Genomic DNA, 16,782 nt, shown 5'->3' on the forward strand with positions numbered 1-16,782 from the left:
CAGGCTTGTGAATGTTTGAATTGGAAGCTCTGGAAAAGTAAGTGTGTGAGGTTTGGTTGTATGTGTAATACTAGTACAGACTGTACAGCTAACATACAGATAGCAACGAAAACAAAGAAAATGAATGGATTTTTCAGGAATACAAAAGTAGAACACAGGTCTTTAGGTGCCAATTAAGAGTCTGACACTCTGGTTACTTTGAAATAGCTCACTTGGATAGTGTGCTGATTTGCCATGTGTGTGAACCAGATTCGACTCTTCTCTCTCTCTCTCTCTCTCTCTCTCTCTTTGTCTGCCTCTGTTTCTTTTTTGTTTATTTGTTTTTTATTTATTTAAGATGGGAGACATTAACAAAACCGTAGGATAAGAGGGGTACAGCTCCACAAAATTCCCACAACCTGATCTCCATATCCCATCCCCTCCCCTGATAGCTTTCCCATTCTCTATCTCTCTGGGAGTATGGATACAGGGTCATTGTGGGTTGCAGAAGGTGGAAGGTCTGGCTTCTGGAATTGCTTCCCTGCTGAACATGGGCGTTGATGGATCGAACAGTCAATGCCTCTCTGTTTCTATCTGAAACAAAAAGAAGTTGAGCTCTCTGCAAGTTTTGTAAGAATTATCTGGGGATCTGATCAGATTTTTCTATACCTTTCTTGGAGGTTCTAATTTACTACTGAAGGGTCAACAATATACTAGGGAAAGAGAGAGGCAGACTGGGAGTATGGACCAACCAGTCAACGCCCATGTTCAGCGGGGAAGCAATTACAGAAGCCAGACCTTCTACCTTCTGCAACCCTCGACGACCCTGGGTCCATGCTCCCAGAGGGCTAGAGAATGGGAAAGCTATCATGGGAGTGGGTGGGTTATGGGGATTGGGTGGTGGGAATTGTGTGGAGTTGTACCCCTCCTACCTTATGTTTTTGTTCATTAATCCTTTCTTAAATAAAAAATTTTAAAAAATTTTCTGATTAATACTGATAGACACTCATCTTTAAGAAGCATAAAGAGTTAGAGCTGGGGCCAGGTGGTGGCACACCTGGTTGAGTGCACATGTTACAATGAGCAAGGACTTAGGTTCAAACCCCTAGGCCCACTTGTAGGGGGAATGCTTTGCAAGTGGTGAAGCAGTGCTGCAGGTATCTCTCTGTCTCTTTTCCTCTCTATCTCTTCCTACCCTCTCAATTTCTGACAGTCCCTATCCAATAAATAAAGATAATTTTTTAAAAGATAGCTGTGGTATCATTTGTATTTAAGGGGAAGACAAAAATCCCTATGAACTAGAAAGAAATCAAACTTGTGGAACTGTCAGAGAATAATCTCATACTAGGCAAAGAGAAAGTTTCAAGAAGGAATGACTAAAAAGTGATATAGCATGTAAATCTATCAGATAGTTTTTGAATTTTAATTTTTCCCAAATAAATTTATTGGAGGATAAAGTTTTACAACCCAGTTCATTTACACATTGGTATAATTTCTCATCTCCCTGTGGTATGTGTCTGCAAAGCACTCTCACATCCAACTTGGGCCTTTTCCCACTGTCTTTTATCAGAGAATTTTAAGTTTATTTTTGTTTTATTAATTTGTTTGACTTCTCTATATACTCCACATCAATGAAATCACACAGTGTTTGTTTTCTCACTTTTTTTTTACCAACTCAATCTATCTATGTTAATGTAAATGCAGGAATTTCATTATTAATAGCTCATCTATTCTTTTGTGTATATATCCTAAACCTTTGTAATCTTATCATCTGCCAGTGGGCACTTGTGTTGTTTCCAGCTCTTGACTATTCTAAATAATGCTTCAGTGAAGATGGGGTAATTTTGTTTTTTGAATAATGTTTTTGCATTCTATGGAGTTTCTATTTCTTTTTTCTTTTTCTGAAGCATCACCATCCTCAAGAGTTTGTTAGAGTGGTGTGGAAATTTAGGACCTTTAGAGGAAGAGAGTTGTATATAAAAAGAGAGTAAAACCAATTTGGCGTTGTGTTTTAAGGTATAAAGGGTGGTAGTAGAGATGGTCAAAATGAGTTTAATAGATACGTATTTCAAAGAACTTAATTGTGTAGAGAAAAGATATTATGTATATGTGAGAGTTTATAGGGATAAGGACAATGAATTTATTTGGTATAAGAGGGCATCTCATAGGCAGTTTCAGCATTCTTTCATTCAACAAGAGGAATGGCACTGGGGGGAGAAACTGTAGCAAGAAAGCTTCTGGAGGCCAGTCAGTAGCTCACTGGGTTAAGTGCACAAATCATGAAGCCCAAGGACTGGCATAAGGATCCTGGTTCAAGCCCCCCACTACCCGCATGCGGGGGGGCTGCTTCACAAACGGTGTCTCCCCATCTTTGTCTTCCCCTTCCCTCTCAGTTTCTCTCTGTCCTATTCAACAACAACAGCAACAGCAACATCAACAATAATAGCAACAATAACAACAATGAGAAAAAGATGGAATTTAGGAGCAGCAAAAAAAGAAGAAGAAGGAGGAGGAGGAGGAGGAGGAGGAGGAGAAGAAGAAGAAGAAGAAGAAAGAAAGAAAGAGAGAAAGAGAGAAAGAGAAAAGAAACCTTGCTCTCTGTGGCCACCACACTTGTCATTTGGTTCTGGAGGTCTTGAACCTAAGTTATGCTAATGGAGATAGTGTCCCCTCCCCTGCCCAAAGGTTTTTGTTTGTTTTGTTTTAAATAAATTAAAATTATTCTTTCTTTTTTAAAAATTGTATTTATTAGTGATTTAATAATGATCAACAAAGTTGTGGGATAAGAGAGGTACAATTCCATATAATTTCCACCACCCTTCCCCTCCCTTCCATTGGAAGGTTCCCTTTGAGAGTATGAACCAAAGATCTTTTTGGGGTGCAGAAGGTGGAAGGTCTGGCTTCTGTAATTGCTTCTCTGCTGGACATGGGCATCGACAGGTTGATCCATACGCCCAGCCTGTTTCTATCTTCCCTAATGGAGTAGCACTGGGCCCAGGCAAAAATTAGTATAGTCACAGGCCCTTCAGAATGTGTCCAAAATAGACTTCCTAGCTTCTTCCAACATGAAGACCCCAAATCTCATCTGCTATACTCTTTTTTTTTTTTGGATAGGACAGAGAGAAGTTGAGATAGATTAGATAGAAAGAGGGAGAGAAAGATAGACTCCTGCAGACCTTCTTCACTGGCTGTGAAGCAACTTCCCTACAGGTGGGGAGCTGGGGGCTCAAACCAGGATCCTTGCATGGGCCATTGCGCTTTATACTATGTGCGCTTAACCTAGTGCACTACTGCCCGGCCTCCTCATCCGCTATACTCTTACCTTTAGGTTCTTGATTGTTAAACAAATTGTTATGCTTTATATTATAATACTTTTCAGTCACCAAGTTGCAAATGCTACCATGACACCAACCTGACTTCCCTGGGAAGATGACCTCACCAATATGTCCTGGAACCCCTCCTCCCCAGAGCCCTGCCCCACTAAATTTCATTTTTTTAAAACAAAAGGAAAGGCTTCTGAGAGAATGTTTACAGTTTAATGTGACAGAATCAGCTAGAGATAAAGGGGGAGATTGAAAATAGCCAGAAGACACCACTCAACAAGGGAGTAGAAGCACCTCATTATTCTGGACAAGAAAAATTCCTCTTTTCTTTGGAGGAAAAAAGAGTGACATGAGACTTTGAGGTGCAGTTTTTGACAGACTTCTCAGGAAAGGACTCCAAGTAGTTCAAAGAGCACATGGCTTGTTAAAGTTAAACCTAGATTAAAAGGTAAATTGTTAATTTGTTAGTTTCTGAGTATTTGATGCAAATCGAGACACACATTTCCTTCCTTGTTGCATTTGTTATAGTTGATATGAACAGGAAGATATTTTATGGATTGAATTTCAAGTCTCATGATTTGTTTATTATTGGCATTTGTCTGAATTTCATATGATTTGTATTTCTGGAAAGCAACATGGAGAAACCTCAAAAATGTTGGGTTTTCTAGGTGAAGTCTGAAGATTTTCATTTGAAATTCAAAATTACTGGGATCAAATGAAAACCAGAGATTAGCTACACACACAGTTAGAGGACAGAATGGCAGGACCAGTGAGAGAGAACTCTATTTTGGCATCTCCAGCAAAATTGTTTTCTTCAAAGACAAATTATTTAAGTATTAAGTAGCAAACTCGGGCACTCTAAAGTAAATAAACCAACAACAATTTACAAACTTCGTAGAACAGTAATAACGAGTTCATCTCTTAAAATGTATTTTGAAGTAAGTAGGATGACTTTTTTTTTTTTATATTAAGTCAAATACCGACAAGTGACAAATGACAAATACCAGATGGTTTCAATGATACACATTTTAAATGCTTGTCAGCACCCTATTTGGAGACAATCTTTGATAAACTGAGGATATTTTTATAGTAGTTAATCAAACTTATCTGTTAGAGTGATTATCATTCCTATTGTTTATTTTTTCTAAATGCTGGTATTGCGTGATGATACATCTGATTGAGTGCACACAATATCATGCACAAGGGCCTGGGTTCAAGGTTTCAGTCCCCACCTGCAAGGGGAGATCTTCACAAGTTTTAAAGCAGTGCTGTAGGTGTCTCTGTTTCTCTCTCTGTCTCTCTCTTTTTCCCCCTCTTAATTTTGCTGTCCTATCAAATAAATAAATGTTAAAATATATATATATACCATATGTAGTTCTTTTTTAAAATTTTAGAATGCAGTCAAGGATATAGACTATCTTCTGTCTTTGATGTCTGTATTACACAGTCCTAAAAGATTCTATCTGGAATAAGTAAGGAATATATTTATTATATTGGAGAAAAATCTAATTGACCATTCACTTAATTATTCATAGGCAGTCTCACCTGGCAGTTTTTTTCCAGCTGGATCTAGAAGCTTAACTTTTAAAAAATAGTTATTATAATAGGAACACAGGGAGAAATGGGGGTGAGGGACAGAGAGAAACACCTGTAGCATTACTTCTCTTTTACTCTCTTTCTCTGCCTATCTCTATTTTAAAAAATAAAGGAGGAGAGAAAAAGAACACCTAACTTATTTTTGATGATCCAGTTTAACTTTTTTTTTCTACCTTATAACTTCATAATCTCTAGGAAAGCACATATCTTAATACCTCTCTTCTCTCAATGAAGCAGAAAGATTTACAGAGCTGTTCTACCTCAGATTTGGTCTCTGAGCCTCCCCGAACTGTCTGTCTTACATATGTCCTCTTCGCATTTTATTGCTAAAACATTCTCACTGCAGGAGCTGATTCCCTTCTCCCTAACTAACTTTTAAGTGGAAATTCCTTTAGTAATAAAATAGTGTATGTAGCTGTTCTCTTACTTAGTTTTCTTTTTCGAACACCTGGAGGGAGAAGATATTTCTGCTGTCTCACTGCATTATCTTCACCAAGGGAGGAATTTGTAGAAACTAAGATAAAAACTTTCTGGAAAACAAACCTTTTATTTTATTTTATTTTTTAACAATCAAACATTCTTTGACTCGGTCATAGCTATGATATTTGCAGAGGTTGTCATTTCCTGATAATGAAAATGCATCGGTTCTCGATTTTGGCAGCAAATCAGGATAGCAGCATAGACAAAAACATGGGCTTTGAGTGAGACATATCAGGTTTGAATCCTGCTCCAACATTTACTGAGTAATTTACATGGTTCTTGGATCTGATTTCCCCTTTTGTGCAATGTGAATAGTATATTAAAAATACCTACTTCACAGAGCTTTTGAGAAAATTAAAGATATGTATAAGACATTAATCTTATTAATAGAAAATTAGCAAAAAGTGAACTGATAGGAAGATTCAAAAGAATTTGTATGTTTTGCTTATGATAATGTAAGATAATAGGGGGCTGGGCGGTAGTGCAGCAGGTTAAGCGCACATGGTGCAAAGTACAAGGGCTGGAATAAGGATCCTGGTTCAAGCCTCCGGCTCCCCACCTGCAGGGGAGTCGCTTCACAAGCGGTGGGTGAAGCAGGTCTGCCGGTGTTTATCTTTCCCCTCTCTGTCTTTCCCTCCTCTTTCCATTTCTGTCTGTATTATCCAACAACAACTATAACAACAATAACAAGTACAACAAGGGCAACAACAAAAGTAAGATAACAGAAGAAAACAGTCCTCTTCATCAAACCTCTGTGGCAGATTCAGTTCCATTCTCCACCTTGACCTTTGCTCAAGAAGACTAGCCAGTGAGGGATAGATAGGGCAACTATTTCCTTTGCTGTCTGGGAAGAATTTCTTGTATTTGATCAATATGGAATCCCAGATGGAAATTAGAAAGAGGGAAGAGCAGGAGTTCATGATCTTCCTTCATCTCATTTCTTTCAGGATTATCCAACCTTAGCTCTGCATCGGAGAACAATGAACATTTTCAGGATAGCTCACTCTATTCTCCTTGGGATGAGTGCCCTTTCTTTTGTTTCTTTAGCTTGGGGTACTTAGAACTCCATCACTACCAGCTTTAGCTACTCCACCATTCGTTGTATATTCCTCAGGTCTAATCACATATTCTTTTAAAAAATATTTATTTATTTATTCCCTTTTGTTGCCCTTGTTGTTTTATGGTTGTAGTTATTGTTGTTGTTATTGATGCCATTGTTGTTGGATAGAGCAGAGATAAATGGAGAGAGGAGGGGAAGACAGAGGGGGAGAGAAAGGTAGACACCTGCAAACCTGCTTCACTGCCTGTGAAGCGACTCCCCTGCAGGTGAGGAGCCTGGGGCTCGAACCAGGATCCTTACACCAGTCCTTGCGCTTTGTGCCATGTGTGCTTAACCCACTGCGCTACTGCCTGACTCCCCACATATTCTTAAGAAGTCTGCTTAGTAAAAAAAACAGAAAAAAAAACCATCTTTAAATAACTGTCATATGAGTGGGCTGTTTACTCTTGGGACCCTAATTAATTGAAACAATGCATATATGCTATGTAATTGTCTGTCTTTCCTACCTTTTTGTTTCATTTGAGGGAATTTGGCACTTTTTGAGGGAATTTGACAAATAAGAATGGGTTGTTGTTGTTGTTGTTTTTGACATTTGACCCTAAAAGAAGAAAAGGTAACTATTATGGGGGATGATAATGGCAGTGATAACCCTTTTATAGGTCTGAGAAAACTTTAAAGAGATTAAATGAGTTACCAAAAACTAAGCAGAATGCCACTACAGAGTTAAAATTCTAATCCATGACATTTGCTTCCAAGGTTCATATACTTTTAGAAAGGTTCCATTGTCTTGTAGGTATACAGGCTAAAAAGAGTCACCCCACCAGCACTCAGTTTTCAATTAAATCCATTTGCCTATTTAAATTCCTGCACTTTAAAAATTCCTATAGGCAACCATCTTAATGATAGTCTTAAGTGATGTCAAGGCAGATTTGTTCAAAATACTTGATTAATTCAGAAAAGCTTTTCAGATCAAATGCATAATTTGTTTGATTTGACAGAATTCTTATTTTAAAACCATCAAGTCATTAACCCACTGGGGATTAACTATCCTATGGCTTCCCCTAAGGGTACTCATTAGATACTGAATGAATAATTAAATATGTTAAATGAGGTTTCCTGTGATAGTCTGTAAGTTTCCTGCAGAGTCTTGCTGGACTTTTTTTTTTCTCTTTAGGTATGAACTATTTGGTTCATGGCTGATATCATTTCTTCTACTTGTTAAATTGATCTTTGTGAATAAAATAATTCCACATTTTCTGAGAATGTATGACCTACAATTAGTCAGTAATGGTGACAGTATTTCTGCAGAAATACAAGTTGAGCACTTTGTGAAACAACTCCATCCAACATCACTGGAAAATATATGTATATATGGGGTGGCTTAGTGGAAAGCACTGGTTTAAGTACACATGGCATGAAGTGTAGGGACTAGTATAAGGATCCAGGTTCAAGCCACTGGATCCAGATTCCAGCCACCTGCAGGGAGGTGAAGCCGGTGAAGCATGTCTGCAGGTATCATTTCTGCAAAACAAACTCCTTGAAACCTTGCATACTATTACGTTTTTTCCCCTATGGCTCAGATACAAGTTTGTTTTTTTTTTTGAGAAGCTCTGAAAAAAATCCAAATGGCAAATGGTGCTATTAAAATCTTCCATTGAGATAAGAAGGTTAATGCTTTACAGTACAGTAATTGACAGATGAGTACGATTTCATTGGGCACTAGGACCCCACAGCTTTTTTCCACTCCTCTCTCCCTCTCCTTCTTCCGGCACACCGTGCCCCATCCACCTTTCATTTTGTGTTCTCCCTCCCTGTGCCTATTTATTAAGTCTTGCTTATAAGGCAGGGGTGCGGGTGTCCCACAAATGGTGAAGCTGTGCTGCAGGTGTGTTTGTCTCTTTCCCTCTCTGCCTCCCCATTTCTTCTGTTTCTCTGTCTCTATCAGAAAATAAATTTAAAAAATAGGGCTGGGGAGATAATAAAAAAAATTTTGCACCAACAGTGTCAGCTTACATGTACAATGTCAGAGTTTTTATGTCTTAGTCAAGCCTCTTTGCCTTACTTCTTTTCCTTAGAGTGAGATCTTTCCTAAAAGGGACTTCAGCCCACATGCAAATATACCCTATGAATATGCAAGAGATGTTCAGGTATAGCTGAGTGTCAGACATGAACACACTACTCTCTTTGCTCCCTCAAAACTGAATACAGAGACTCTCCTTAGTGTTTTGTGGAAAGCAGTGGTGAAAGAGGCTACCACGCCATTCAAGTGACAATTATGCTGGAATATTCTTTGAAGCAATTATTGTTTGACTAGATAGACTTTTCTCCCAGCCACTCCTTCTAATCTATATGAACCAAAAGGATAGAAAATTCACTACGTTTCCTGGAGATCCACAGCAGTCTGTGGATCACTGCTAATGAGTTGGGGGTCATGGTATAGTGATCAGCAACCTTCAGATCTGGGTAAGAGTCCACCAGTTGTAGAAAAGCTACTTACATGATCTCTGGGTTTATAATTGAGAGGTCTCAACTGTAGTCGCAAGAATCAACACAGGCACAATTCAGAGTGCACCTTCATTTTATATGTGTAACTTTAGATTGTGGCTACTCTTCATTTTTTCAAGTCACTAGAAATGGAAGCTTGAATATTTAATGGAAAACAGATGGAGCTTGGGACCTAACTTATATTTAACAAAAGCTGTTTTGGACATGCTGCTCATGTGTTCTTTTATTGCTTTAAAAACAGCACCATTTTAGGCTATTCTGATGAATAATTTAAAAGTTAGTGTCCTAGTCTTAAGACAGCATTTTGAAGTGCTCATGTTAATCATATACTTGATTAAACATTTCCTTCCTTTTCTCTTCAGCATGCCAGTTGGCTTTTGAGTGGAGAGTTGTAGCAGTGAGAGCAGTGACACTGGAAACAACTGTTGCCTGCTTGGATTACTTAAGACACCACCATGGACAAAAATACCTGTGATTTGTTGTCTCGGAGCAAAAGTGTAAGTACCTTTTATTTTTATTATTTTTCTAGAACTGTGTACACATAACTTTTGCTGTTTCCTTTGAATTTTAATACTGTGCTATCATGATCAGGATTGTGGGAAACTCTTGGTTAACTTTCAATTCTCTGCCTGCATCCAGCTTTTTAACAAATGAAGACTTGTTTGTCTATGTGGTCTTGTTGACATTTGATAGGAATTCTCTTTGAGCTAGTTTATATGCTTTACCATTCATTTGTGTACGCCTACTCACATGATACTGGACACCCTGATATCTGGATGGATGTAGAAAATGTATGACTGAAAGTTGAAACTGAAGAAATTTCTGTCTTCAATATTAAACTCTCTAGACAAGTGCAAAAAGGGAACTTGAACTTCTGTCATCAGGTACTTTACTCAACCACAGTCTGAAAGTTCATAAACACAGTGAGTAATGTAAAGATTTGAGCCTTCTATGCTGGCCTATGTTGCTTGCCGTTCTTTTTCTTCTTTAAAAGATATATAAAGTGAACATCCACAGGACCCTCATGGAGCTAAAGCCTTTACCTAACTCCCTAGTGTCTTTATGGTACTAGGTCTGTGCTGATTTTTTTTTTTTTTTAATTTCTTTAACTGTGAAGGATAGCATAAGTAAATAAAATATCTCACAGAAAGCACACAAGGCAGGGATGAAAATAAACTGTTAATTTCCATCAGGAAAGCTCTAAGAGCATGTGCTTTTGTTCATTTACCCGAGGGGAAAAAAACGTCCCAACAGATGTAGCTATGACGTAGAAACATTCATTTGAATGCATCAGGAAAACCGCAAATGCAAACACATTTCTCTAACATGAGAGCTCTTTGTGTTATAACTAGGGGTTCTGTTGTGACAGTTCAAGGCTTTATTTCTTTCTTTCTATAGAATTACAATGGGTAAACGAAACATGAGTATGTGAAGAAGGAATTATTCTGTGCCCAATAGGCTTTCTTAAGAAAGTAGGTAGGTTGTAGCGCTGGGTATACTAATTCTTTAAGTACTTACTTAACTGTGGTGAATAACTAACGAACGAAACTCAACAAACTCTGAATTATTGCCCTAAATTTTTTTTTAAAACTGGTTTATATTTAGTTGTATGGGTAACTCCAAAACACAGAAGGCCAAGGTTTGGAACCTAGGGCCCCACCTGTCATAATAGTAAGTTGTTCATTGTAATAGCTAACTTGCATACAATTACCAAGCTGCAAACATATCTTACTGTTTGGGATTTTTCTTTATTCGAAAGTATATCCTTTAAAAAATTATTTGTTTCTATTTTTCCTACTTTCTTGGAGGGGGATTTAATAGTTTATAGCATAGCTGTTCGCACTAGGTACAACCGTATAACCAATCATCTCGTCATGACAGGTGTCTGCAAGACACTCTCCTCCCCCACCCCTGTAATACACCGTTATACACCAGCACCCCAGAGCTTTTCTTTTCTTTTTTTTTTAAATTTATTTTTTATTCAAGAAAGGATAAATTAACAAATCCATAGGGTAGGAGGGGTACAACTCCACATAATTCCCACCACCCAATTTCCATATCCCATCCCCTCCCTTGATAGCTTTCCCAGTCTCTGTCCCTCTGGGAGCATGGACCCAGGGTCTTTGTGGGTTGCAGAAGGTGGAAGGTCTGGCTTCTGTAATTGCTTCCCCGCTGAACACGGACGTTGACTGGTCGGTCCATACTCCCAGTCTGCCTCTCTCTTTCCCTAGTAGGGTGGGTCTCTGGGGAAGCAGAGCTCCAGGGCACATTGGTACCCCAGAGCTTTTCTATAGAGGTGGGTGAGAAGAGATGAGAGACCATGCAGTATGGGGGACTGAACTCAAGGTCTCATACTTGCAAGTCCTGTACTCTTCCTACATCCCCAGTTGCCCAAGTTTTCTTATTATAAATTAAACACAAATACAAGCCGTTTAAGCCATTCACATAATAATTTCTTCTACTAAGTTTTCAGAGAGATGTGTTCTGAAAACAAACTGTAAGGGTAAATTACAGTTTAGGTAACTAAAATTATATTAGTAAATGTTTCCCTTTTTTAAAATAAAAACTTTCTTAAAGTGAATGATTAATTGAGTAGTAACTATAAGGAACTGTGTGTACTTAATGATGCTACAAGATTTTCTATTTATATTGGCTTATTATAAAAAAGTCATTTAAGTGGAAAGACTCATGCCTTCTAAATTAAGAGACCCTGAGTTGCCTAATTTTATCCAAATATAAACAGTTGAGCTCTTATTTCACCGCTTTGTAGCTTCTTGAAAGTCCACTGGAATAAAGAAAGTACTTTCATTTAGTTAAATGACTCTAAGCAGGAGATTACAGTTTATCGGAAAAAATAACTACTTTTTATTCTACCTAGTTAGAAATTGTCACATTAAAACTTCAAAAGTTTATTTTGCTCTGTTCTTTTTTTTTTTTTTTTTTTCCTCCAGAGTTATTGCTGGGCTCGGTGCCTGCACCATGAATCCACCGCTCCTGGAGGCCATTTTTCCCCCTTTTGTTGCCCTTGTTGTAGCCTCGTTTTGGTTATTATTATTATTGTCATTGTTGATGTTGTTCGTTGTTGGATAGGACAGAGAGAAATGGAGAGAGGAGGGGAAAACAGAGAAGGGGAGAGAAAGATAGATACCTGCAGACTTGCTTCACCGCCTGTGAAGCGACTCCCCTGCAGGTGGGGAGCCGGGGCTCGAACCGGGATCCTAACGCTGGTCCTTGTGCTTTGCGCCACATGTGCTTAACCCAATGCGCCACCACCCGACCCCCTGCTCTGTTCTAAAAATATCACTTTCCTCCCCTTGAGTCTTTGCCATTACAGAATCCAACATTAAACACTTAGCAGTAGATGTTGCCCTTTTTGATGAGGAACATTTGAAGAATTAATTTAAAACCTGGGAATGCTTTTCTTTGGCATTATGGCATTTGGAAATCCAAAGAGATTGTTCTAAATGTTAAGTCAGTCTCAGGTCCTTCCTGCATGTCTTTGTGTGTTTTCTGTCTGTCATCTTGAAAACTTCTGGCATACAAGAGAGGAAGGGGGAAGAAAGAAACCATCTTTAAACAATGACATTCATTATTCATTCCTGAAAATTTAAATCAGTGTTATATTTTTCTCCTCACTTTAAAGACCTGAAGCAGTGTCCCTTTTAATGACTAATGCTATGAATACTTCCTTTACATAAAGAGATTCATGACAAATTCTAATTGTAAAAATATAGTAAAATCACTTCTTACTTAAAGTGACATTTTCATAATTTTTGAGGATGATTTTTAGTTGTGATAGGTCAAAAAGAAAGGAACAGGAACTTAGCTATAAGTGGCTGTTGTATAGGGATATAGAGGAAATTGAATATATTTAAGAAAGATTTAGAGACAAAAATGTTAGGAATTTAGATAATCTGTTAGATTTGGAATATAGGGGAAAGTAAAATATCAGAAAGTGCTTCCATGGCTTTGGGTTTACATGAGAAGCAAAGATGCTATCACTGAACAGAACCAGAGACTGGGTAAACACCAGATGGGAATGAAAAGAGGACCCACCTGAGCCTAACATGATGACATTGTATTATCTTGAAACTGAAAGAACAATTTTATTTAATCTGTACAGCCAGTTCATTATAAATTTAAATTCCTAAAATTTACAGCACAAAAAGACTGGGATGAATCCAGAAACTAGAGATACCTTTATTTACGTTAAAAAATACAGCGGGTTTTGGGGGGGGGCGGCAGGCAGTAGCGCAGCGTGTTAAGCACACGTGGTGTGAAGCGCAAGGGCTGGCATAAGGATCCCAGTTTGAGCCCCTGGCTCCCCACCTGAGGGGAGTCGCTTCACAGGCGGTGAAGCAAGTCTGCAGGTGTCTATCTTTCTCTCCCCCTCTCTGTCTTCCCCTCCTCTGTCCATTTCTCTCTGTCCTATCCAATAAGGACGACATCATCATCAACAACAACAAAAGGACAACAAAAGGGAAATAAATAATAATAATATACAGCAGGTTTTACTTCACTAGGTCTATAGCTGCATGCACCAACCTGGAATTCTTATGTAATGCCACTAGTATAGCTCTAAGAACTCATTATGTAGAAAATGAAGAAATGTAATGATTATGTATAATTAACATTTTACGTATTGGACAGAACTATCACATTTCCCTGCATTATGGAGAGAGAAATGTTTAGAAATAGTAGCCTTGGGGCGGCAATGAAGCAACAGGCATAGCTCACAAATTACTATGCACAAGGACCCGGGTTTGAGTCAAAGGCCCCCTACCTACAGGGGGAGACTATGAGGAAGCTGAGCCCAGGCTCCACTTGTTTCCACTTCTCACCCTTGGTTCCCCCTCTGCCACCCTCTTTGTCTTTATTAAAAATTTAAAATATGTGTGCCATGAGTTGTGGATACATGGTTCAGGCACTGAACTCCAGAGACAGCCCTTGTGGGGAAAATGCAGGAAAGGAAAATGAGAGGGGGGAAGAAAAGAAAAAGAAAGGAACTGGGCAGTGGCTCCCCTGGTTGAGTGCACACATTACCACGTGCAAGGACTAAAGTTCCCCGCTCCCCACCTACAAAAGGGACTTTCACAAGTGGTGAGGCATAGTAGGAAGGAGGGAAGGGAGGAGGGAAGGAACGAAGGGAGGGAGGGAGGAAAAGAGGAAAGAAGGGAGGGAGGGAGGGAGAAGGAAGAGAGAGAAAGAAAGGAAAGAAGGAAGGACCAAAGCTTTCTTCAGTGCAGTGGGGGCAGGGCTCAAACCTGGTTCCCACACGTGGCAAAACAGTGAACATCCAAGTGAACTATTCTGCCAGTCCAACAGATGATTATTTAGATAGTACCTCCTTCTATTTTTTTAAATAAATAAACAACTCTATATTTGCTGACTTAATAATAACTACAAAAGAAAAGAAAGGAAAATGTTTAGGCCTATCCTAAAGCATTCATGACTAATAGGAAATGTAGCAGTATAATCTCCTGAAAATTCTGTGGTATGGAGTTTTTATATTTTCTTTTAAAAATATTTTACTCATTTTATTTTAATGAGAGAGAGAGTCTACTGCAACAGAGAGGAAGACTCAAAGATCAGAGTACTGCTCAACTGTGGCTTATGGTGGTGTTGGAGATTGACCTGGGACCTCAAAGCCTCAGGCATGAAAGACTTGCATAACCATTATGCTGTTTCCCCAGCCCTATATTTTCAAATCATCTTTCACTAGACAAGCATTGCACTTTTCTAAGCCTTCTTAGAATTCCTGTGTGACTGCTTGTAATTTCACATCTCTTGGGGTGCTTAAGAATATATTTATATTTTTTGGTTGCCAGTTATGTGTCCATACACTTAAAGTGCAGAGCATAAACACATTTCTCTGTGTTAATCTTTGGAAGTGTCTTTGCCATATGCTGAAGTTTGGGGACAATTCTTGATGTTCTGATTTTTATTTTTATAGGACTGAGCAAATCTCATTTGTACAATGTTGCTTATAGACTTTTCAATTTTGGTATAAAAACCATTCTATCTCAAAACCAAAACCAACACCATTTTTGGTAAAATGAGACTGAGGAATTTAAGTTTCATAGCAGGAAAAGTCAATGTAGAAGAGACTCTTTAGCTTTGTTTGTTATTCTGAATTACGACCAATTGGGAAGTTTCTCTATTTAAGCTTGCCTTTTTTCTCCCTTAAATATGGATTCTTGAAATCATTTAATTTAATCTAGGGCAGTGATTAACTATAAACATCTGTGATGTTTTTTTTTTATTCTACCTGCATAGCAAAGCAATTTAGGATGGAAAGAGACAGAGGAATTACTATAAAGTATGCTAGAAGACTGCTAGAAATGTTTATAAAGAAGTATTATAGTTACAATTCTATTTTCAATTAAATAGTTTCATTATTTGTTATAGCAGTTGCGATACTCAGATACTCCTATAGTCGCTTAGTACTAAGTAACTCTATTGGTTCTTCAATTCAGTGGTCCCAAAAAGAAAGAAACTTTTTACCTAACATCACATTTGTGACAATTTTTTTGGTATTTATTTAATAAAATATTGTCATACTGTTTCTTACTAGGTTAACATTTGAACTCTAGCAATATGTACTTTTACTAAAAATAATTTTAAAACTAATATATTTAAAATGTTTATTTTCTTTTTTTCTTTTTTATTTGTGACTTCTATTGATTTACAAAATTATAAGAGAACAGGGGTAGAATTCCACACTGTTCCTACCACCAGAGTTCTGTGTTTCCATTCCTTCCACTGGAAACTGCATCAGTTCTCCAAAGATCACAGATATGGGTTGACTCTTATTTCTACAACAATCTATATTTATTTTTATATATTTGCCATTTTTTCCTATGGTCCTGCTTTCTTTTCTTTTCTAAGTCATACCTACTAGTTCTGAGTGTCTTTCCTTTATTATTTTCCTCTTCTCTCTCCTGGTCCTCGTGGGATTGGAGTTCAGAGCACTCTGCTCATCTTCTCCTAACATTTCTTCCTCTTTGTGAGTATGGACCAGAATTCTTTTGGGGATGCAGAAGTTGGAACATCTGGCTTCTGTACTGACTTCTCTGCTGAACATGGGCATTGGCAGGTCAATCCATAACTCTAGCCTCTTTATATAGTATCTTCAAGTTTGGGAGCTACTCTCTGACCTGATCCAGCTCTCTATTCTTATTCTCTATTCTGACACCATCTTACCAGACAAAATTTTTGTTAGCTAGTAAGCTCCATCAAAAATTACCAAAGTCATGGGTTCCTAAGAGCATACCTAAAATAGACTTCCTAGCTTCTTTCTACCCTAAAATCCATACTCTCATCTACTATATTTCTACCCTTTGGTTCTTTTTTAGTAAAATTTGTTTATTTTATTTATTTTTTATTTAAGAAAGGAATAATTAACAAAAACATAGGGTAGGAGGGGTACAATTCCACACAATTCCCACCACCCAATCTCCATATCCCTCCCCCTCCCCTGATAGCTTTCCCATTCTCTATCCCTCTGGGAGCATGGACCCAGGGTCATTGTGGGTTGCAGAAGGTGGAAGGTCTGGCTTCTGTAATTGCTTCCCCGCTGAATATGGGCATTGACTGGTCGATCCATACTCCCAGTCTGCCTCTCTCTTTCCCTAGTAGGGTGGGTCTCTGGGGAAGCGGAGCTCCAGGACACATTGGTGGGGTCTTCAGTCTAGGGAAGCCTGGCCGGCATCCTGATGACATCTGGAACCTGGTGACTGAAAAGAGAGTTAACATACAAAGCCAAACAAATTGTTGAGCAATCATGGACCCAAAGCTTGGAATAGTGGAGGGGAAGTGTTAGGGAGGTACTCACTGCAA

At 38.4% G+C, this 16,782-nt stretch overlaps 1 protein-coding gene across 1 annotated transcript in view; it reads left to right on the top strand.

Moving 5' to 3' along the window:
• The window catches only part of LOC132538658 (cAMP-specific 3',5'-cyclic phosphodiesterase 4D-like), a 440,255-nt gene that overhangs the window by 293,423 nt on the left and 130,050 nt on the right, over window positions 1-16,782 (top strand). Inside the window, exon 2 of the mRNA XM_060191864.1 lies at window positions 9,306-9,440. Within this exon, the coding sequence (XP_060047847.1) occupies window positions 9,399-9,440 (42 nt within the window). The 5' untranslated portion in view covers window positions 9,306-9,398. The remainder of the gene's footprint in view (window positions 1-9,305; window positions 9,441-16,782) is intronic.

Source organism: Erinaceus europaeus, chromosome 5 (assembly GCF_950295315.1).
Source record: "Erinaceus europaeus chromosome 5, mEriEur2.1, whole genome shotgun sequence".
Classification (NCBI taxonomy): Eukaryota; Metazoa; Chordata; class Mammalia; order Eulipotyphla; family Erinaceidae; genus Erinaceus; species Erinaceus europaeus.